The sequence below is a fragment of the Haemaphysalis longicornis genome, unplaced genomic scaffold (genome assembly GCF_048455015.1).
Source record: "Haemaphysalis longicornis isolate Haplotype H1 unplaced genomic scaffold, Haemaphysalis longicornis Haplotype H1 scaffold_1141, whole genome shotgun sequence".
Lineage (NCBI taxonomy): Eukaryota > Metazoa > Arthropoda > Arachnida > Ixodida > Ixodidae > Haemaphysalis > Haemaphysalis longicornis.
Genome location: NW_027526219.1, coordinates 13842 through 36929, shown reverse-complemented (window position 1 = coordinate 36929; position 23088 = coordinate 13842). Strand labels below are relative to the sequence as shown.

Genomic DNA, 23088 nt, shown 5'->3' with positions numbered 1-23088 from the left:
GTTGGAGCCGTTTCCGTGACACGGGTGCGCTAGATAGCGCGAAGTGTCTGCTTACAAACAGCCGGCCGGTGATCGAGCGGTTGAGAGACACTCAGAGAGATCGCCTCGAAACTGGCGCTTCGTGGGCTTACCCGGCAGAACCACCGAACAGAAACCTCACAGGTTTCGGTATCGTCTTCGAGGGAGCTGTCTGCGCTGACATGATTTTGCTGGTCGCCTTGCAAGTGCCAAATAATACGGCTTGCCTGACCGCTGAAGGTCGCCGATTGCGGACGACGTCCGAGAACCAAAAACAGCAACAATAAAAGTGACTGATAATGATGCTGATAGTAAAAATCAAAATACAACATTAGGCTCCTTAATTGAATTATTGTTGCTACGTAAAAATATAGCATTAAAATATATTTTAAGTTGTTCGTTAGGCATTTACTCAGAGGTATTTGAGTTGCGAGCGCAGGTTGTATAGGCCAACGTATAGGCAGTATGGGTTCGAGGCTTGTGCCGGCGAACAAAACCACTTGCGATCTCGACGTTCATTCAGTTGACCTTGTCGGCTTTCAGGTGAGGGCTTACGTTGTGCAATTTTGTCAACACAAGCGAGCGTTCATCTGTCATTCCGATCACGCTTAAAATCGCTTTCTTGCTGTAGAGCGTGTTTAACGGTTTTTCTGTATACTGTGGCCAATCTACCATTGGTGACGATAGCGCCGTACCGCAGTGTCTGAATCCGACACCGTCGTTGGCATTTCCGTAGCACCGGTACCACGTCGACAATCGACCCAGCAAGAACTTTTTTTTTTTTTTTTTCCTGCAGCCAAAACGTGTTACAAAAATTCGTAACGATGTTCCCACACTGCATGCGTCGTAATGCACGCGCATTTTAGTGGCATCGTTTTGACGAGAACGACATCGACCGCGTGGCACTTGCCGATCGCTCGTGCTTTAACGAGCGGACCGGCGTTCGGGCCGAGGAACCTCCTTCATCGCAGAGTACGGCCGGTCAGAATTGGATTCCTTTGAGCGTTTGCCCGTCGTTGCGAGCGAATTTGGTGCGGTAGTAGGGGGTGGGGCATCTTCCACTGAGCGTCGCCAACTCGAGCGTTGTTTATGGGCCAAGAAATCTCGTCAGTTGCGAACCACGGCCGGTCAGAATTGCATTTTTGAGCGTTCGCCCATCGTCGCTAGCGCGCTTGTTGCGGTAGTCTGAAAGGGGTGGGGCGCCTGCTACTGAGCGGTGCTAATGTTGTTCGTTGGTTTAATTAAGTCTGCTTCTATTTAGATCATAACGGTGCCCGCAAGACCCAGTAATGCCATGTCCTAGGCTTCGCTTTACCTAGCGGCAAAGCATCGGCGTCACATAAGCGTTTTTCCCTCTTGAAATCTTGCGTGGTGGCGTCTCAAAACCAAAGTCCGGTTCCGCTTTGAAATTTCATTTTCCCGTGCAATCGTTACTGTTCTCGCAATCTTCTAGACCCCTGAGCCTGTGTGCCTGCCTGAAAGCGTCTTCTCCCTTGCAGGTTATTCTTTACCCAATTCAGCCAATCGGACACTGCCGGCTCGGACATGGTGAAAATCGGCATCAACGGGTATGTCGCCGTCACGCCCGCTTATTTGCTACGCGCTACCGCTGTTGCGCTTCCTCATTGCTTCAGCTTGCGTCATATATCGGCAGCGTTTCCGGACTTTTCGCGTTTTTCCGCCTGCATTTGTAGTTGGCTAGCCGTGATGCCGGGCGTCTCATTGACGTGACCTCTACGGCGGCTGTCATGGCTGCTAGCCAAGCGACGCGGCTTCGTGCCACTTGAAGAGGGGCTCTATTCAATTTGTTATTGTGTGAGCGAACGAGCCGCCGCGATGTGTTATCTGCGATCTGAAAGATTTCGCGCTTCTGCTGGCGGTCGCGTATTATTCGGCTGAGGGAACGTAACGAGCTCGGCGTTCCGCTTCGCAGACGGCTGCCCCACCGCCCACTCTTGTCTGGATCGATGATAGCTCGAAGCCTGTGATGCAAGCAATCTGAAGGCGTCTCTCTCTCTCAGCGGGGTTCTTTTTTTTTTTTTTTTCGCTCTTTCCTTGTGTTTGACACTGAGCGGGATGTTTTTTTCTATGGCGCCCGGAAGAAAAAAAAGGAAACTCGAAATGGGCAAAAAAAAAAAAAAAACTCTGGTGCAAGTATTCCCTCCATTCGCTTAAAGTATTTTTCATGCTAAAAATTTCCAATTGGTAAGGTAACAAACCCTTATGACCTTAAAATCTGCTGCAATGCAGCGCAGAATTTCATTCAGCTTGCAAAACTGTGCTTGAGGTTCACACGACTAACATGAGAATGAGGTGGCCTCACTCGAGACTGCGGGGTCTGTTCGTTGATGACAGAGGAAAAAAAAGCTTTGTCGAGGTTTACAGACGATCTGTAGCTTTCTACTCGTAGTACGGGTGTATCTTTGGCTCGCGAAACCGCAATTCGAAGCGCTTCCGTTCTAGTGGCAAGCTCGGAGCATCTCCACGTCCAGATGTTATTTGGTGAACTTGTGTTCTTCTGCCTTTCAGGTTTGGCCGCATTGGCCGCCTGGTGCTCCGTGTGGCCCTCACCAAGGGCGTTGAGGTCGTGGCTGTCAACGATCCCTTCATCGATGTCAAGTACATGGTGGGTATCTTCTCGATCACCACAGCATCGAATACTTCTCCCCGCCTTATCATTTGAGAGATGGGGATATTTGTGGCAGTCACATCACTGCCGTTGTCAGGTTTCCTATGAGTAATATGCACACCAACTTTGAACGGTCCTGTCACTTCTTCCCAAGAATGATGGGGCTAATGGGAATCCACGCAGACAAGCAGAGGAGGGCTGTTGTGATATAAAATGTGCGAGTGTTCCGCAGTGGCCCATTTGTTCAGTGTCTACATGTGTGCGTGTGCAGGTGTACATGTTCAAGTATGACTCGACCCATGGCCGCTACCACGGTGATGTGCACGAGGAGGGCGGCATGCTCGTGGTCAACGGGCACAAGATTCACGTCTTCCAGGAGTGAGTGCACAGTTTTCCTTCTCTCGGTATCTTCTCTGGTACCCCACTCACGATGGCACTATTGTGGTACATTTCTGCCTGCAGGGAGATCCAGCACTACGACCCTTTTGTCAGCATAAGCACTGCTTGCGTTCAGCTAACTGTTCAGAGACCCGAGTGGTCTAAATAATTTGTAACCTCTCGCGATGCCCCTCATAACTCACTGGCTAAGGCGGCGTGCTGCTGAGCCCAAGGACGCGAGTTAAATTCCCAGCCGCGGCCGTGTGTTTGAGATTTCGGCGCACGTTAACGATCCCCAGGTGGTTGAGATTAATCGGGATCCCTCCACTACAGCGCGCCTCATCGCCTGAGTAGTGTCGGCGCTTTAAACCCCACCATCAACCCTCTTAACTGAGGTGTTCCTTCGGCTTGCAAAACCTTCAGCTTAGAGGTTGTCAGCAGAGTGGCGCCGCCACACTTGTTGGCTAAAGCTGCGACTGAGAGGGCTAGCGCTAATCCAGTTGAAATGACGTTGTGATGTGCCAGCACGGTATTAATCCGTGCAGCGTTTTCACCTTGATAAGTGCACCAACTGCTGGCCGCCTTGTTGGAAGCCTTGGCATGTGGGCAGCCTGTTTTGTGTTTCCGCTGCATGAGGGCTCAATTCGGGAACAAGGCTGAAGATGCTGCAGCTGTTCACTGCCCCTGTAGGTAGAGGGGAGGGTGGGGGTGCTTGGCTGGTGTCCACGGTCCCAAGTGCATGCCTGGTGCGGCACGTCCGCCACTCTGGCAACTTTCCGCATCCGCAGTGTTTCTGGCACTGGCTGCCAAGCTTCCGCTTCCAAGGCCGGCCGGCCAATTGCGGAGGCCCTCTCGGCCTGGTCTAAATCTGGCGCACAGGCAGTCAATGGGAGGGGGAGGGGCTTCTTTGTTCGGGCTGTTTGTCTTGTCCTCTTTGCTTTCTCTGTCTGGCTGCTTCTTGTGGTTTCATCTGGCTCTTGTTTTGGAGCGTGCAAGCATCTTTGTTTCTTTTTTGCTCGCATTCATGCTTACTACTAAAACTGTCTGGTTTCTCTGGGAGATGCGGTGCCAAAGTTTTATTGTCAGTGGGGTCGATGGCCTCGAGTTGTTGCCACAAAACTGACTTCATTTGGCAAGGAGTCACTTGGTTGGAGGCCAACATTAGCAGTGCTTTTACCCTGATTAGCTTTTGCTGTTTGTGGCCATTCTACTCTTGTAAAGGTCTGGTACAAAATTTTCAAGCTCGTAAACTATGTGAATAGCTTCATTTGCCTGTGGAGGTCTCTTCCAAAAAGTTTGAAACTAGCTGGTCTGGGCAACTCATTTGAAATAAACTTTACTCTCGGCAAGTAGGAGAAATCCTCGAAAAATACCTTTTGACGTGGCATGTGGGCTTGGCAGCTAAACTGTTGACATCAAAGGATCCAAACAGTTCTGTCAGACTACCAATAATTTGCAGGTGGTGGTTTCCTTGCCGTAGGAATACGTATATATTGGGAAAAATTGTTGCCGGATCACTTCTTGGAGGGACTATGATGAGTCCTAGACCCCAATGCACTCCCTACTCGCCCCATTTTTTGATCAATTTATTACCGTGAGCATTGCTGTCCTTGTTTGCCCTCTGTTGCTGCTGTTGGCTGAAACACTCCCTGCTGAACCCCTCCTAGAGTGTGGCCCGAGTATCGTGCTACTTTCACATGTGCTTTTGTCAAAGGATGATTAAAGCTGATGTGAGTGACCTTCTTGCAGTGAATGTGAGCTGGCGAAGTTGTCTGGACATCAAGATGATGATTGCTATTGGTTTCCCCTTTGTAGCGGGGTGATGACATGTCATCTTGCCAAAAACAACTAATATACCTATGTTTTATACTCTTGCTTTAATACTAGCGCTGCTTAGGGCAGGCACAAAAAACCTTTTTTTTTTTTTTTCGTGGTACACATTTTAATTGTCCTAGGCAATATTCCCCTCTCCGCTTTTCGTCCACCAGCATTCTAATCTTCTTTTTGTCACCTCGACAGTCTTGAAGTTAACTTCCTCTGTGCTACCCTTGAATACCAGGGCTTTTGGAAGCCAAATATTTTCCTCGCGTAGATTTGGGTGGATACCCTCGCATTCTAACACTATGCACCGCATAGTTTTTGCTTCTTTTCCGCAGACCACGCATACCCCATCATTTTGTGAATACTTCCCCACAAATCTCTTAGTTTGCAAGCAACCGGCTCTTGCCTCAAAAAGCAAAGCACTGCCCTGGGAACTACCGTACAAACTTTCCTTTCTGATGTCCAATTTCTCAGCCCTGTACACCTCTGACGTTTTAGCTTCCATTTTTTTCTCTGCATTTATTCGTTTCTATCTGCCCTGTTTTGGATTCTCCACTGTTCTTTCCTTATTTCATCGTTGGCCTTCTAGTCTTCACGCAGTTTGTGCCGGGTGCTTGCAAAGCCGAGCGCCGTTAAGCCTTTTTGCCCCCTTTCCCTCTACTCGTGGCAGGACCAAGCCCTCGCAGATCCCGTGGGGCAAGGTGGGCGCGGAGTACGTGGTGGAGTCCACGGGCGTGTTCACCACCCTGGAGAAGGCGCAGCAGCACATTGAGGGGGGCGCGCAGCGCGTGGTGATCTCGGCGCCCTCGGCGGACGCGCCCATGTTCGTCATGGGCGTCAACCACACCAAGTACGACCCCAAGATGACCATTGTGAGCAACGCCTCGTGCACCACCAACTGCCTGGCGCCCCTGGCCAAGGTGATCCACGACAACTTCGGCATCGTCGAGGGCCTCATGTCCACCGTGCACGCCACCACGGCCACCCAGAAGACCGTCGACGGGCCCAGCCACAAAGCGAGTGCTCTCTCTCTCTGAAAGAGATGGCGGGGGGAGACCGAGCTTCTAGGCAGTGCGTGGGCCTGCCTGCACAGAGCCGCGTAGAAAGCAAAAGGAGCAGTGTTTGGTAGCAGAGATGCGCCTTATCAAGCATGTGCCCCACTGACCTTACCCGGTGTCACAATAGTCGCCATTACCTTCAGCACAGAACTAGACAACCCAGCGGCATTCAATCGGCCATTAGTGGTTTCGCATTCAGAACTCGCAAGAGCAGGAAGTGCTTAGGTGTCTTTTAAAAGCCTCTTCCCCCCCCCCCCCCCCCCTTTTTCTTTCACATTCTGCTTGGCTTGTCCATTGAGTGGCAAATGCTTCCATGTGCTGTCCAGAATATAGATCGCCACCTCACTCAAAGGTTCAAAAATGCTGGCAAAACTACTGCAATGCACCCCAGCTGGCAGCGATTGTGTGCAAAGCTTCATAGCGCCCGCTCTTCTTGCTGACCAATATAAGCTGATGTTGGAATTCCACTGCTTACCTCGCAGTTGACATGAGAGGAATGAAGGGACGAACGTACTCAAGGAAATGTACCTTTGAGGCTATCTAGTTTGAAGGTGCCATATAGCAGGTGCATTTGAACATGAGAGAAAGGGGAGATGCTGATAAGCACCCCCTGCAATTTGCATTCTGCCAATGATTGCTGCATAGGATGTGACCACTTTGTTTGTTTTGTTTTTGAAAAAAGCTTTGATGCATATAGTGGTCTATATGATATATTTTCCTGTTTGACACGATGCTTGCATTGAACCAAGACTATATTGTTCTGTGAACATTTGTGCACGGCTTGCTGTTGAAATTTATGTTCTGACTTCTACACTGGTAATACTACTGATATGTGTGTTTCTTTTCCTCCTGCCTCTTATGTTTTCCTGTCTGTGTAGAATTGCTGGGAGCTGTTCCGTACTGCACCCCCTGTACTTGCAGGCGTGGCGCGACGGGCGCGGGGCGGCCCAGAACATCATCCCGGCGTCGACGGGGGCCGCCAAGGCGGTGGGCAAGGTGATCCCCGAACTGAACGGCAAGCTGACGGGCATGGCCTTCCGGGTGCCCACGCCAGACGTGTCCGTGGTGGACCTGACCTGCCGTCTGGCCAAGGAGGTCACCTACGATGAGATCAAGGCCGCCGTCAAGGCCGCCGCCCTCAGCGACCACTGGAAGGGCATCCTTGGGTACACCGAGGACGAGGTACGAAAGACGACACGTCTGCCAGTCTTCCCATGTCTCTCTCTCTCTCTCTCTCTCTATCTATCTATCTATCTATCTATCTATCTATCTATCTATCTATCTCTATCTATCTATCTATCTATCTATCTATCTATCTCTGTCTCTCTCTCTATCTATCTCTGTCTCTCTCTCTCTCTCTCTCTCTCTCTCTCTCTCTGTTTCTAGTTTTCTCGTGCGTGCACACAAGTCTTCTTTGGGAACTCGGCAGTTTTAACAGCTGACTTCAAAGGGGGGATGGACATTTCGGTAGAGCTCTCCTGATCCTGGAACAGCTCTTGGAGACATTAATTACGAGGAACATTGTGTCAGTCATGCTGTCTCACTTCTTGGGCTCTAAGCTTGCACTCTGAAAACTTTTTTGTTCCTCGCATTGCGTAATCTGATGCCCTTCCAGTATTTTTGCTACAAAAGAATGGCATCGGGGTTTGAGGTCACGCGCATACACTCCCTGCCGACTGTAGCTTGAAAACCTGCTTTTCACCCTACAGCTTGCAAGGCAGGTTCTCGGAATAGAGGTGTCAGGCGGGGCTTCTTTCTTTCTCCTCTCCATTCCGCTCGCAGGTGGTGTCGACTGACTTCCTGGGAGACCCGCACAGCAGCATCTTCGATGCCAAGGCTGGCATCGCTCTGTCCAAGACCTTCGTCAAGCTCATTGCCTGGTGAGTTGCGGACACCAGGGGTGGGACAACATGCTGCGTGTCGACTTCAAGCTAAACCTGGATTTCTGTGTTAAAGCGGAACTATGTAGCTACTTAAAGGTGCACTGGTCTTAAAACAACTTCTTTCAATTTTTCATGTAAACTATGAAACCTGTCAGTCTTGCTTATTATCACACTGATTTAAAATATGCCATTATTTTTTAAGTCAGTTAGTTCCCAAGATAATTAAAGCCACTTTTGGTGGAACAATGGACAAAATGGTGTTGCTCACAAAACTCTAATCTTTATATTTTCCAGTACTATGAACCCTGGTGAATGTAATATAGGAAGCACTTTTTTCTGATGCACCGCTTATAACTAATTTTACAGCTCATTACACTTTGGTGGCACCAGTGGCAAGGAACCATTTCAAGCACTTATTTCAAACACCAAAGTTTAATGAGCTGTAAAATTAGTTCCAATCGGTGCATAAAAAAAAAAGTGGTTCTCTTATTGCATTCACCACGGTTCATAGTATTAAAAAATATAAAAATTAGTTTTGTGAGCAACTGTTTTGTCTATTTGTTCCAACAAAAGTGGCTAATTATCTCAAATTATCTTGAGAACTAACTGACCTAGAAAATAACATAATTGAAATTAGTGTGATAAGAGCAGCAAGTCTGACAAGACCAGTGTGTGTGTGCCCCTCAAAACAGGCGTGGAGTGTCCATTTTTTTTTTAAACCAATGCAGCTGTGCAATAATCAGACCATAGTGAACTTCATTGAGGTTGTGAGGATGTAGAGCTAAATGCTCAAGAACCAGCTTGGTTCATCATCAGTAGTTAAAACCATTGATCAAGGGTTTGCGCTTTTTCATGAAATCGTATCGCAGCCCAACCAATGTTGGCCTTGCCTCGTAGGTCACTGCTTTGCAACTACACAGGCTTGGGAAAATCTGGTGCCGTTTGGTTGGAAGTTTCGCCTGCTGTTCAAAATCGTCCTTAGTGTATCCTAAGTTTCCACTTAGGAGGCTGGAGAACATTTTGAGCCTGCAGCGCTTTCTGCTATCTGCCAAAATGCAGAGTTCTGAAGCTCCGCTGTTGGAGCTGTGCGAGCTGCTGGTCTGCTTTGCCCAGTGCTGGTTTTGGACGACCTACAGGGAAAACATGCTTGTAGCACCAATGAGCAAGTGTTGCAGAAAGTGTTGCCTGGCAGCGATTTTAATTGATACATCGAAATACCTGGGCTGGCCATGTTAGGCCTAGCGTTTCAGGGGAAATTTCTGGGGTGCTTTTATTACCTGTGCCGATGACGAATCTCCATTGGTGGTGGCAAGACATTTGATACAGCCAAAGGCGCGATGCTGACAATGCTGCCTAGCTACTAACTTGGAATCGTTAAAGGATCGAGGGTCTCTAGACTGGGTGCAAACTTCTGCGTTGAGCCTCTTGTGTGTGCAAAATTCAAGTTGCCTTGGGATGATCTGGTTACTAGAATTGTGTGAATGTGCAACATGTGCAGTTCTGCCTGACAAATCGTTTGAAACCAGTAGGCACCCATAGGCATGTTGCAGGCCGAGCCAATAGCAAAGTGAGTTGCACGATTGAGAAACATTAAGTTTGGTAATGCTTAGTTGTTTCCGTGGTTTTTTTCTTGCTTATGACAGCAGCTGCAAGCGCTTGAGTGCAGCTTTCTGCCGACAGTTTGACAGGCTTGTCGGCGTGCCAGTTCTGGGGCAAAGAGGCTCTGATGCTTTGTAATAACGAGGTTCTGTTAGAAGTCATTCATTCAGTGTGTGTGGAGGTGAGTGAGCGCTGTTCCTTTCTTCTCCTCTTTGCGCAGGTACGACAACGAGTTCGGCTACAGCAACCGTGTGGTCGACCTGATCAAGTACATGCACTCGCAGGGCTAGGCCTTTCTTCCCAGCGGCAGCGAAGGGCTGTCCTGTGCCGGGCCTCTGCCGGCAGTGTGTGGTCGTGTGTAGCTGCCAGCCAGCCCGTCTCTTGTCCCCCCTCCGTAACCTGCCTACCAAAAATATACACCAAGGTCTTTCTCCGCCGTCGAGTGTAGTGCCCAGAGTCGTGTTGTGGAAGCCTCCCGAATAAAATCCCCCCCGAGCCCGGTCACGTGCAGACTCTTCTTCCTGTGTGGCTTCTCTGCGTGTCTGGCAAAAGGGAAAAGCTCTAATTGTGCCACATAAGTACTAAACTGGCTGTGCTGCCTTCTCTGTGGCCATAGCTCAAGAGCTGGCCATCTAGGGGTTGAGAGCGGTTAGCTGCTGTTGTCATACTCCAATGAAGTGTGTCCTGTTTCAAGCCTGTCGGAAGAGCTGTTGATTGGCAGCTGCGAAGAAATGGTTGGTGGCTGCGTAGGTGGGATGACTTGCCACTGCTCAGTCCCGGTAACAGCAGCCATGCTTAATGCCAGCTTCATAATGAATGTGGGTGCCCTGCCTGCAAAGTTCTGTTCCCTTGTGGGTTCAAGTCCGGCACTTCCTGCATACATCCAGTACCACCAACTGGTTCACTTTGAACACTCTAAGGAACTGCTAAGAGGAATGCCACTGCTCAGCCTTATCTAGCTTGGGGGTAGGATCGTGGGTTTTTGGAGCAAACGTTCTGGGGTAGAGCCCCAGCAATGCTAGTTTTTCCCAAGGCCTGCGATTTTTTTTTTTTTACTGTAAAATGTTTACTTGGCTCAAATCCGTGCATTCTTTTTGTGAATAAGAGTAGTTGGGGTTCTTTTAGGTTGGTTTAGAAGCGGTGGGCAGCATACCACCACATTTACGTCTCTGCAGTGCACCAGAAGTTCCAAGCTTGTTATCTTGGAACAGAATATTGCGCCTTGACCCTATGTAGTCGCAGGGACTTCACCACTTTTGGTTGTGTGGCAACACCTGCCGTAGCACTATGGGCAGGAATAATGCAATCTAGCAGGGTTTTGCAACAGTTGCAGCATGCAAAATGCTGAGAGAGAGAATCAACACACCCATTGGATTGGATTGGAAAAACATTTATTGTGCCTGCAGTTGGAAGTCCAAGTTAAGGCTTCAGACTTGGCCAGTGTCGTCCTTGCTGTTGCCACGAGGGTTAGAGGCCCCCCCGCCCATTACCAGGCTGCAAAGACTCCTGCCTGGCCAACGCCACGATGACCCGCTGGGCGGCCTCGAGTTGGAGGTCTTGGTTGTCGGATTGCTTTGCTCTTCAAAGGTGGGCGGAAGTCTTCCTGATGTAGAATCTTCCGGCAAGTTGAGACAGTCCGAGACGATGTGATCAAGAGTCGGCACTACTTTGAACTATTTTTTAGGGATGGGCGAATATTCGGTATTGTCGAATATTCGATCGAATAGCTCTCCATTCGTTATTCGGTTCGATCCGAATGCAGGTATTCGATATTTTCGAATTATTCGATGCTCCCGAATAGTCAGCTAAAAGCCAAGCTTTCCGAGAGTTACCCCAGGCTTGGCTCAGACCCACCAACGCGGACATTTCTATTATCAGTGCCGGCACTGCCGAGTTGCTGCCTTGCCTAGAGGTTCGACGAAGCTCTCGGCCGCCAGTACACTTTAGGTTAAAAAAAAAAGGCGGCACTGAAACGACACCGCTCCGAACATAGCGGCACCAAGCCAGCAGACTTGTACAGGCCGCCATTTTGAATAGGCATGCCGCCATTTTGAATAGGCTCGCTCAGTGCGGCAGTACGCCGCGCTAAGCCGGAGCGGCTAAAAGGAGGAAAGAAATCCTTGGGTCACGTGATCAAATCGTGACGTCACTTGACTTGTTTTTGAGCGCCTAGGCTGGCCTATACTCCGTTTCATACATCAAGTGCAACGCTGTGAAGGCTACGCAAGTAGTCCGCAAAGAAAGAAGGTGTATCGCTCCGCGCGGTTTTGTAGCCGTGTGGTCTAACGCGTCGCTCTGGAGAAAAGACGCTGAATTTTTAAGTGCATGGGTTCGACACCGCGTTCCGACGTTTCTTTTTATTTTTTATCACACCTTCTGCGAGTTCAATTCTAAATCTTATTTCGTTCCCAGTAACTTAATGCGCACATGCGGAAATGAACTGCACGTATGGGTTCATTGGATGCATACCATGCTCATTTGTGCGGGCCGAAACAAGCTCGCACCGATGTTTGACCAGCAGTGGCGATTTTAGGTGCAATGCACTTCTTAAGCGACCCTGAACCTACGTCCACCGGCGATGTCCGCGCACGTGGAGATAGGCGCGCGCAGCCTGGCCGCTGACATAGCACATACCCACGTGGGGGATTGGCCAGGAATCTCCTCGTCTTCCTTGGCAACGGGGGGAGATGGGCGCGCGCTGCCTGGCCGCTTACATGGCACATACCCACATGGGGGATTGGCCAAGAATCGGGCGTGAGAAGGGCTAATGCACCTGCTTAAAGGAGTACTGACACGAAATTTCAAAGCTGAGATCCGCTCTAGCAATCAAGTACAACGACAACACAAATAGGTGTCTGTGAATAAATGCATCTTTCTTTCTTTGTAGTTGTGTGTGTGTGTGTGATCTCTCTTTCGCGAACATTACCGAACCGCGCAAATTCAACTCGTGCATTCGCACTTTCACATTCTTCCCCTCGGGGAAATGCGGGGAATTTTTGTCGCGATTCTGCCGGATCGTCAGTTTACCTCGTTGATTCTATCGATAACTTTGTGTAAGAAAAACACGTTAATTCATTGATTATATAGCACAGCTGTTCCAACCAGGGTGAATTACCAACAGGTGCTCACTTTCAACTTTCGTTTTTGCCGTTGCCCTGATGATCCACTTCTTTCTGGGCCTGTCTTAAAACACTCAGCATGTTATTGATTATACCGGGCCGCCAGCAGAGCAACGGGTTCAGTTTTTACAGGAACAGCTTAGAACCGTCTTTGGCACTGCACTGTGAAGTAGCCTGAAGCACTTGGTGCGAATTACGTACCATTTGTTATTCATGGGAAATGCCAGAAAGCAGATTTATGTACCTTAGAATACTGATTTCTGGCACAGAAACGCATAATACCTATTTTAAATTTGTTATTCGCCCCTTTCCAGTCCGAACATATGCAACATTTTTGTGAATTCTTGTGCGTGATTTATTTATTTCTTCACTACAATGTTTCACCCCGGAAGCAAGAGTTATATTTTCTTTTGTGATTGAAAATGGAGCTCTTTAAGCTGGGCTCTTATTCGCAAGAGAATCATAGATAGGTCAATTGTTTTTGCATACCGAACCTTGATATGGCATTTTTTTCTGTGTTAAGGAAATGTCTATGGTATAGGTTAATGCTGTGACAAAAAACAGTACTAGCTCATCAGTTGGAATTTGTTGCCATACATAAATGCATACGGATTGTGTGTCGTACACAAATATTGCAAGAGAAGGCTGACTTTCGCGGTTTAAAAAACAAACTCAAGCTTTATTTACAGGAGAGCACATCTGGTCGATTTCCTGGTGGGTTCCAACTTCTTCCTTTCGTTTCTTTCTTCCACCCAGTTTTTGCATAAGTTATATGACTGTTCCGGCTGTATACACTTCACGACCGAACAGGACAGCACTGCAATGTAGCACGGGTCATAGCACGGGTCACTTGGTGACGTTAAACCCCACAAACAAAACCACACAACGAGGAAACACAGTTTGCTTTGTCGCGGTAACAAAGCCTTCTCGGGGAATCGCCTCAGCATGAAGCAGCCCGAGCAGGCTGGATAGAAAGGTGTCCACGCTCCAGCCCTGCCAGTTGGCCCTCGTCAACAAAGCCGCCACTGACAGGTCACACATTCCTGGGAAGTTCATCAACGATTCCCCCTGCCCTGTCTTCGGAATTCCTTGATCACCCGCAGGTACCTGCGGTGCCAAACAATTATGCCAAGATTTCATATTCTCTGATCATAGGTGAAGCTCATGTCCTTCATTAACCTCCACAAGGTGGTTTTCGTGAAGTTCGGCAAGTCGTCGTCTTCGTTGACAGCCTTTCGCACACTGCCCAGTGTCTGGATCTCCCTCTTTGCGTACATGCTCTGCACTTTCAGACGGATAGCATGGACTGTGAAGCTGTCATGCTTGACGGTTCGCGTGCTTCATATCGTCACGTCGCGAGGTCTTCTCTTTGGAGACACCAAATTCCCCCGCACACACTCCGCCTTCAATTTCGCCACGGTACGGGGAGGTACTCCATTGTCCTCGCTCACAACACTCAGTACTTCCTGCACACATTTCGCCGTGAAACGCATCCTGGTACGGGCGTACACATTTGCAATTACTTGCTTGGCGTTCTTTGACAACCTTGATGTGCAAACCCCCGAAAAAATGCGTACAGGAGACATGGCGGAAGCCCGAGAGCTGGATGCCATTTTTTCAACGCTGCCTCAAAGAGTAAACAAAAAACGGCGTTCAAGGTTGCGCGGAGAGCGAAAACCTGATACGAAAGCGACAAACATAAAATACAAACTCGTATATTTCGATCGTTTGTCCGGCAATACGGGTGTTTTTTGTCAAGCTCAGATGATAAATATTTATGCTTTAAGGTTGCCTGCGAAGCATTTATTGTTTCTGGCTCACCGCAAGCAACCCACTACTTTTGGTCGCGCAAGCACACAGCGCAAAGAAGAGCGCTAGCTTTGACAGCGTTGCACTTGATGTATGAAACGGAGTATAGGCAGGGCTCGCAAGCTTGGACGTTCCCTGTCTTCCCTATAGGCGGCGTAAAAATCGACGCCCCACGTGACCAACCTTGACCAACCTAAAGCGCTGTTTTCGACCATCAAGCCCACCAGACGGCGCAGGCAAAATGTTACTTTTGGTATAGAATACAAAACATTCATTCCGTGACTCAAAGAGCCCACACAGTTCGCTTACAATGTGTTATTTAAAAATACTATTAACAAGTTCCGCATCAAACATCCGTTGAGCAAAAATGTACGCAACTTTTTACGAACAGCCGACTGGTGCACCACCTTGTTTCTGAATTCGCAACCACAAAGCCGCCAATTCAAATTGAAACCGCTGCAACGGCCGACCGTTTCAATGTGCGCGGAGCACCGGTTTCGTGACTGTTATTGCTGTTATGTGCTTTTGCGTCCATCAGTTGTTGAGAGGACTGGCAAAACACGAGAATTGAGTGCTTGTGGAATGACAAATGTGGGAAATTCCGCATCGGAAGGCAGCTGTCGAGGCCAGAATATTCGATTCTTCAAACAGAAGGTGAGTGTTATGCACTCCGCTAGAAAGACGGTGCAAAGGAAACCGTTGTCGCCGTCAATACTTCATTTGTGCCCTTCGTTCGAAATCTTAGCGCAAGTGAACGAGTTATGGCAAAAAAAAAATGTCACGAAAGCGACGTACAATTGCAGCGATCGAAATGAAATGATGTCCTGGCCTCTGTAAACTTGCGGATGTCAATAAACGATTTGTTCTCACTTGCTGCTCACTGTGGTCTGTGCCAGTCGAGGCCATCTGGTCACCTGGCGTAACATCACTTCACTAGCGCGGCGCAAGTAAACACGCGACCAGCGTGCCAGCCAGGAGCCAGCAGTAGCAGCCACGGCCGGACTCGACGCCCCTTTCGCGCGCGGGAGGAGGAGAGTCGAGTCCGGCCGTGGAGCAGCGAGCCGGCGGCCGCCGTGCGAGGGCAGCCATGTTATTAAGGAGCTCAAGCGGCCTGTGCAAAAAGCATCCGCCATGTTTACAAAGCCGTGTTTACAGCGCCATCAAGCGGGCGTACTGGGTAGTTCACGACGCCGCCACTACGCTTTTTCTGGCACTACAGGCAAAGCTAGACCTTTGCTTCTCTAAAATCCTCCCTGTTCTGTGGTATAGGGACAACGCCGAAGTAGGCGCAGCATTTCCCTGGGTCCCCCGAGTGAACGATTTGCGCTGTCAGTGCCCAGCGTGTGTTTGTGTTGATTGCTACTAGTACCAAATCAACCAAATGAAGCTGCAGATGCGTGAATATACCGTGAATGCTAGTATCGGTGCGATCTCCGTATCCGACATACCTACTGCGACATTTCAAGAGAGACTTGCAGCCTGAGCCATCGCCTCAGCGTAGATCAGCCATGCCGGTTTCCGGCGTTTGCTGTCACAGACACGGAAGAGCGGAAAAGAGGGCATCTATGCTCTCATTTTCCCAGCAAGGTCAGTAACATCGTTATTTTATGTTTGTTGTAGTTTTTGTGTTTATACCACTGTACTGTGTGCCCTAAAGCTGCGTGAATTCTTGCTTACGTGGCCGCCTAGCTCGGCCTCCTGGCTGTCATTCTCATTCCCGATCGTATTGTGATGTTAGCGATTTTTGTATAATCTTGAATCAAATTTAGCGTGCGCTGCATACTTGGGCGAGGAACAGACGCAATGGAAAACGACAAACCAGACGTTGGCGCGCAAACCAACACCTGCTTCGTGTATCCAACGTACGTGTGGATTCTTTTCCCACTCCCTGTTTCTCGCCCAAGTATGCAGCACACGCTAAATTCAAATGACGATGCTATGTCCTTTCACACTGCGGCCGCAGTTTCAAGCGTTTCATTGTTCCTTTTGTGTAGGAGCCCATAACATTGCTCAAGTTTGATCGAACCGGTGGTGGCGTGTACTCCCCGAATTGCTGTCCTGGATGTTTGAAGTGCAGTGCCTCGATCGTAAGTATGCATGTGTTTGATAGCGTTAATCTCGCGAGTATGCCGTGTGCACGCATCAACGTTCTAGGTCTTCGGGCAGTTAAGTTGCGTTGCGGGAGAGGAATTGGAAACGTCACTTCTGTACAGAGAACGTAAGGATATCGCGGTCAAAGGGGAAAAAAAAAAAAAGCGTGAAACCGTGAGCCAAAAAAAAAAAAAAAAACGGAAGAGGGGGAGAGAAAGGATAGACCAAATGACGGCGGCAGAATCAAATCACCCGAAGGGCTGTGAAGGTTACGCAACATTTTGAGCCCTTTATGAGGAGGCACCAGGAGCAACCGTCAGTGAAGTGTACATTGAAGGCGAATGGAAGAAGCGGCGTATGGGACAAATGGTATGTGGCAGGGCATAAAGCCATTGAAAATTTGAAAGCGCACAAATAACGTCTACAGGTAGGAGGGACACACACAAGCACTTACTGGCAACTGCCATTTTGTTGAAAAACATGAAGTTTATATACGAAAGAATTAATAGATTAAAGAAATATGGTGCTGATAAGCACGTGCTCCTGCCCGTGTAGAGTTATAGACGATTTGCTGACACACTTGTTACTATGTTCATCGATAAAGAAGGCCTGAACCCATTCCCTAAAAATCTGATAATTATGCCTGTGCAACATCACAGTCTCGTCAAACAAAGAACGACACCCACACTTTTTATAATGCGCAGGAAGATTTGCACCCGTTGAATTCGTGATCGTAAACAAATGCTCCCTGAGATGGACACTTAGACAGCGTCCTGTCTGGCCCATATACACGGACTTACATGACAACGGAATACTGTAAATCATGCCAATCGCACAACGAACTAAAAGCTGCGCATGCTTAACACCGCACTCATTTCTCCCTTTCCTCGGATTATCCTTGTTATTAACAATGCAGCAGAGATTGCTGACTTGCTTTTCCAGAAAACAACAGGCAGGACGATGTGCTGTGTGTTCTTTTTCTTGTAGTGGGTTGTCCTGTGTGATCTTATTCCACGTCGCCATCTTTTACGCATTTTGTTTTTCAGAGATGTATTATTAGCCTACCCAACTTTCAGTTGTGCTGACACAGCATTTAATCCTGTTCCTGCAGCATCTACATAGGAGGGCTTCCAGTGGAAAAAACGAAGTGCTTGGACCTGGCCCCTACGATGTTGGTGCAGGGCCTGGAGGGCAAGCCTTGGTCTACATCCTTTCTGGGTACCCATGGAAAGCAGGTGAATGCCTCCACAAGTGGCTGTTTTTGTGGTACACTCGAAATTAGCAGCAGGCAGACTGCGTGTGCTCGCAGACCACCCTGGTAGTATGACAACCAAATATGTAGCTGTGGCCTAGTTACTGACGGGAAGACTTAATAATAAAAAATCAACTGCCCATCTGCTGAAACAACAAAAACGGGGGACGTGAAGCTTTGCAAAATCAAGTCCAACACCAAATTAACCAGCCCAGTACTGAGCACCTGTTCCTTATCGGGATGGTCTGCTGCACTGCAGTTGTGCTCTCTAGAGCTTTACTGATGCAAGCAATCAATGACCTACCGTAGCGTACAACCGTTGTTGTTAGATGGAGGTGTGCATTTTCTGTGTAATTTTCCATGTCCATGCAAATCCAAATTGCTTCGACTGTGCTGGAATGGCGCAATGGGATAGGCTTCAGCTTCATAACACGAGGGACCTAGGTTCAGTTCAGATCACGGGAAGTGTTTTAATGTTTTTTCACTTCACCCACGATCGTCATCAGAAAACGTTGGTTTTCCTGCTGTGCATTTTGGGTGGACTACAGACACATCAGGGAGAGGCTGGAAGCTTCGTTTTAGTAAATGAAACTGTACCAAGTACAGTATGTGCGTGAAGCTTAAGCATTGCACAGTCATGGACAATTCAAATGCGAACCGCGGAGCGCATTGATGAAGATACCGGTGCTGTCACCTGGCAGTGGCCGTGGAAAACGCACGGACATGTGCAGTTGAGATGACGGGAGCGAGGCTGCATGTCCCACTGCGATATGTTGCCCCCTCCTCGCTCGCATGCTTGCCTTGTCACCATGCCGCCAGAGCGCTGAAAACAATTGTTAGCGATGCGGCACGAGATAGTATTTGCGGTGACTGTGTGACTGTGTGCTCGGCTCACACGAGCGCCTGCTCCCCGTGTGTACCGGCGTCACATTGCCGACATAGCTTTGCATATGGAAGGCAGTAACTTGATCAAATAACGATGGACACCTGGGTAACGCCTACACCATGCTCAGCAATGCCCGCTCCGTGGATTTCTACAAGAAGTGAGGTGCCTGCCAAAAAAAACGAAAAAAATCGGGCCGCCAAAATTGATGTGCAAGAGCAACTGGCCTATAGAATGGTTGGACCTGCATATCTTCTTAATTTTTGTGAATATTAGAATTCTGCCAGTGATTTTTCCAGCCCACACAATGCTTGCAGTTAATGTATATGATTCGATATGAATTCTCGTGGTATATCTAGTTGCTACAAGCACTGAATCTGCCAAGTGACTCAGCCTGGACTCCGTTGCACAAAGGCGCATTCTTGTTGGCGGCCAGCTCATTGTTCAATTCCCAAGCCACTGCACCACGAACGCAAAACAATGCGGTGCCATCAGAAGTTAGGCGGCATGCATTTATTTTTGTCTCCATTTATGCACGCTGGTTTTCTTCAAGAAAGCATGATGAGCTCAACAGTATGCCTTGCGAGAGCGTGCACGCGTTTCCCACGCAAGCAATTATGCGCCGCATTGCTCTCAACGTGACCAACACCCTCAGCTGCAGTGGCGGTAGTACATGCAGTGCTTGCAGCGCTCTGGCGGCATGGTGACAAGGCAGGCATGCGAGCGAGGAGGGGGCAACATATCGCACTGGGACACGCAGCCTCGCTCCCGTCATCTCAACTGCGCATGTCCATGCGTCTCCCACGGCCGTTGCCAGGTGATGGCACCGGTATCTTCGGCCATGCGCTCACCGGTTCGCATTTGAATTGTCCATGACTGTACATGAGCCAAGCCAGGGAGGAGTGGTTATAGGTTAAATCCTTGTAAAGAAAGATCACAAAAAGTTCAGCGTGAATCACTGAGCTTGCAAACTTGTCAAATCTTGACACTTTATTGTACCAGTCTTTCATGCTCAGCTGAGCAATGGTGGACAGATGGGGGCAACAACTGGCAGAAAGGGTCATTAGCTTGCAGTTCATTTGTCTATGTAAATATTCTAAAAAAGTACTGGTATGAAATTCTCGTGTTACATTTTTCCCATTTCTATGGGTGCCTACCAGCCCAGGAATCATAGATTGGAACATTAGATAGTCAACCTCAGTATATATAATTATTTTGAGCCTTGTTTATTCGTGTCAGTTTTGGCTTGGACAGAACGAACACCAAGGCGGCCGCCATGAGAGAATGACACTCTTGATGTCGCTATTCTCATTGCATCATGGTCAGACTGGATGCGCGCCCTAGAGTGGCCCAAGCTGGCCACGGTCGCACGCGTCTGGGCCGCACGATATCAGCCCCAAAACTGTGACATGATTCACAAGGCAGTGCAGCGTGCACCATCAGCAGCCAGTGTGTTGGCTAAGTCACTGGAGCCCTAATGTCGGCAGTTTGGGGCAAACTGCATGGCGAGGCACTCCACGTATCTTGTTTATGCCAGTGTCGAAAGGGTATTCATTCGGAGCTTTCTTGTGCATGCAGATATTAAAATTGATTTAAAATATGTTACCCTATACTGAATGGTTGCTACTAAAATCTGCAGCTACAAAGGAAACTTCTTGCATAGTTATCTGAGCTTTGATATTTCAAGTACTACTTTAAGTAGAGCCTAATCATGCTATGAACGTTTAATAGTGGTGGTACTCCTTTAAGGTATTTTTTACTTGTTAAGAGAGACCGTAACATTCTGGCTGCCCATTTCTGGCCATCAGTATTTCTGAGTTGTTCTTCAAAACTATTTTTGCTCGGCACTTCTCTGAAATGTCGAGGACACCTAACTGAACTTAGTCGTGATTAATGCATTATCGTGCAAAGGTGAAGCAATCTCCATCTTTGCCACTTCGGACCACTATAGAATTTGCTGCCCACATAGGGGTGCTCTCCAGCTGAATCAGCCTTAGGTAGCACAGGAGTGAAAGTAAGAACTTTAAAATAGTGTTAGAAATAAGCACAATACAATAGCTTTCTTTTTTGTAACATGTTAACAGGTCGACCAACCTCATGGCGACTGTAGGATGTGACTTGTTTGTAGAAGGGAAAGATCAGAAAAATAGAGACGAGCAAGTAAGTCATCGTTGCACGACAGCTTCTGTGACACCTAAGTTAAGCTGCCTGCAATTTACGTGCAAATAAAATTGTTTTCAAGATGTTTACAGTATTATTGCCTGGTTCAAAGAGACTGGTATACAACATTTTGAGGAAAGCTGGAGTTGGCCGTGTTTTTATTTGTATTAGGAAATGTGCCATTTTATTATTTATTTTATAAATTTTTTAACTGCTACAGGAACTTTAATTTGTAGATGTAGCACCATGTATTTGGTGTTCTATGTTTATTTATTCAAGATACCCTTATGGCCCCACTGGCATTAATGAGGGGTGTGATACCTGAGCAGATTAAACGAAGAATTATAACCTAAGAGAATTCTGCCACGTGCGTACAAGAAAAAATAAAAAAAGATACAGCAGAAATGTCAGTGTCCACACGCAACTAAAAAACATACATGCAAGAAACACAATAATAGTGTACTGTGTTTAAGCTGTGTGTTCATTTGAATTGTGAATGGGAGGCTCCTAAGGAAACATATGTAGTGCTTGACCAGTTTTCAAAATGCTATTTCATTTTTACTTTTCAGTGACAGAGGTCTCAACAAGCATCTGGATACACCTACAACTTTTGTGCTGAGCACCTCTGATATCTTCTATGGCCGTGAAACTGGGAATAAATAAAACTAAAAACTGTCTCCTTCATTTGGTATATTCCTTTTACATTGTGCAGGAACGTGGAAATAACATGGAGGACAATGCACAAGCACTTGCACATCATCGTCCCCTGGTCACTTATCTGGTATTTATGCTGCAGTTTAACTGAACTGCCAGGTAGCCAACATTCACAATCATTTCAAGTTGTACCTCTCAAGCTAAAAAGTTATGTCATTTGTCCGAGGAGCATGTATAAGGTCTTCACAAAAAGACATTATTAAAGATTGAGATGCTATACTGCAGGTTCACTTACAACATCAGGTTCTAAAGATTTTGCATATTTTAATACTGGCCTTCACATCTGCTCTTGAAGCCTGTAAGTTGGAATCAATCTAATGCTTGCTTTACATCGGTTACTACAAAGGGCTAGTGTCATAGCAATCAAGAATCCTGCAATAACAAATTTGTTTAGACTTCGAGCCACTAAATAAACTACGCTACCATCTATTGCAAATAAATGCGCATTTTGGAATGACCACATCTGGAAACTGACTTGAAGGGGCAATATCTCATCCTACGTTTCTTTTTAGTTTAAAAGTGGCACACTGCACAAGTAAAACTGCTATTGCGATAACTCTTCTCCCGGGTACACGCGCGCTTGTAGGAAATCTCGCAGCCATGAACGGAATTTCTCTTTGATTTTCTCATCGTTCTTGAAGGAAGCAGAAACTTAAACGCAGAGGTAATTGAGTGTCGGAGAAATAATGAAGAAGACGTCCTCCAAGTCTGATGATTGGTTGGTGCGTGGCAGCAGTAATATTAGGGCCACACAGAGGAGATAGAAATGTTTAAGCGGTTTAAGTTTATAAGAATAAAGGAACCAGCGCAGGACAAACTCGGGACGATACCATAGACACGGTCAGGCAGGCACGCTCCGCATTAAAAAAAAAAATCGTTCAGTAAGACACCTGTAAAAATTGAAGTAATTACAAAAGGAAGCGTCAGTTCCAGCCGTTTCTTGCGTCGTCTGCTGCTAGACGCTGGCCATCGCCTCCTCTTTTTAGAGGAGGCGATGCGCTGCACCACGGCCGCTGGATGAGAGCGCACGCAAGGTGCGCCTCTCATCCAGCGGCCGTGGCTGCACTCAGCTTCTTGGAGGGAATTCCCTAGGAGGCGACGCGCGAAGCCACATCAAGCCTGCTCGCTGCAACAACAAATTCCCTAAATGTCCCTAACTTTTGTCCCCAACTGACAGTGGTTTCAGGAGCCAATCAAAACGTGGAATAATTTCCTCCTTTTAGCCGCATGCGCACTAAGCGAGCCTATTCAAAATGGCGGCCAGCCACTTGCGCTTTGCTTGGCTACGGCCGAGGATACTAGTGGCTTCAATACTTCTTTTTTTAGCGGAGCTTCTAGGCGGCGCTTAAACTTGTGAATGAGCAGCCGGCGGAAACTGCTGCACCTAGAGCATGTGGCGCAACAGGCATTTCTTCATGAAAACTTGTGAATACAGCAAAGGAAAGCTGTGTGTAAGATTTTGCAATAAATGTTCAACTGTTAATAGTTTTACACAATGCTCTGCCTACATGAGTTCTAATTATTAGAAAAAATGGTGTACATTAGTCAGGTCACAAGTTGCTCATTTGTCTTTGTGATTTGCAATGTGCACTATTCGAACTATTCGATTCGAAATTATTCGACCAAATCACTATTCGCTTCGAATTCGCTTCGAACCTCAAAATCTATATTCGC

General features: G+C 47.8%; 1 protein-coding gene and 1 long non-coding RNA gene across 3 annotated transcripts; both read left to right on the top strand.

The window, feature by feature from the left end:
* The first annotated feature begins 542 nt into the window (after nt 1-542).
* Nucleotides 543-9890, top strand: LOC144161461 (glyceraldehyde-3-phosphate dehydrogenase 2-like). 2 transcript variants are annotated; one of them, XM_077692116.1, is made up of 8 exons: nt 543-561; nt 1518-1586; nt 2548-2644; nt 2919-3025; nt 5517-5862; nt 6826-7086; nt 7687-7784; nt 9607-9890. In XM_077692116.1, exons 2-8 carry the CDS (start codon nt 1564-1566, stop codon nt 9674-9676), a joined length of 1002 nt encoding a protein of 333 aa, XP_077548242.1. In that variant the 5' UTR covers nt 543-561; nt 1518-1563; the 3' UTR covers nt 9677-9890. The 2 variants fall into 2 exon arrangements, with proteins under 2 accessions (XP_077548242.1, XP_077548241.1); XM_077692115.1 differs by lacking the exon at nt 543-561 and adding an exon at nt 1093-1145.
* A 5693-nt stretch (nt 9891-15583) lies between these two features.
* LOC144161460 (uncharacterized) lies at nt 15584-21542 on the top strand. The gene is made up of 4 exons (XR_013320475.1): nt 15584-15901; nt 16309-16401; nt 17517-17640; nt 21270-21542. It is a non-coding gene; the product is annotated as an uncharacterized LOC144161460 (long non-coding RNA).
* Nucleotides 21543-23088: the final 1546 nt, after the last annotated feature.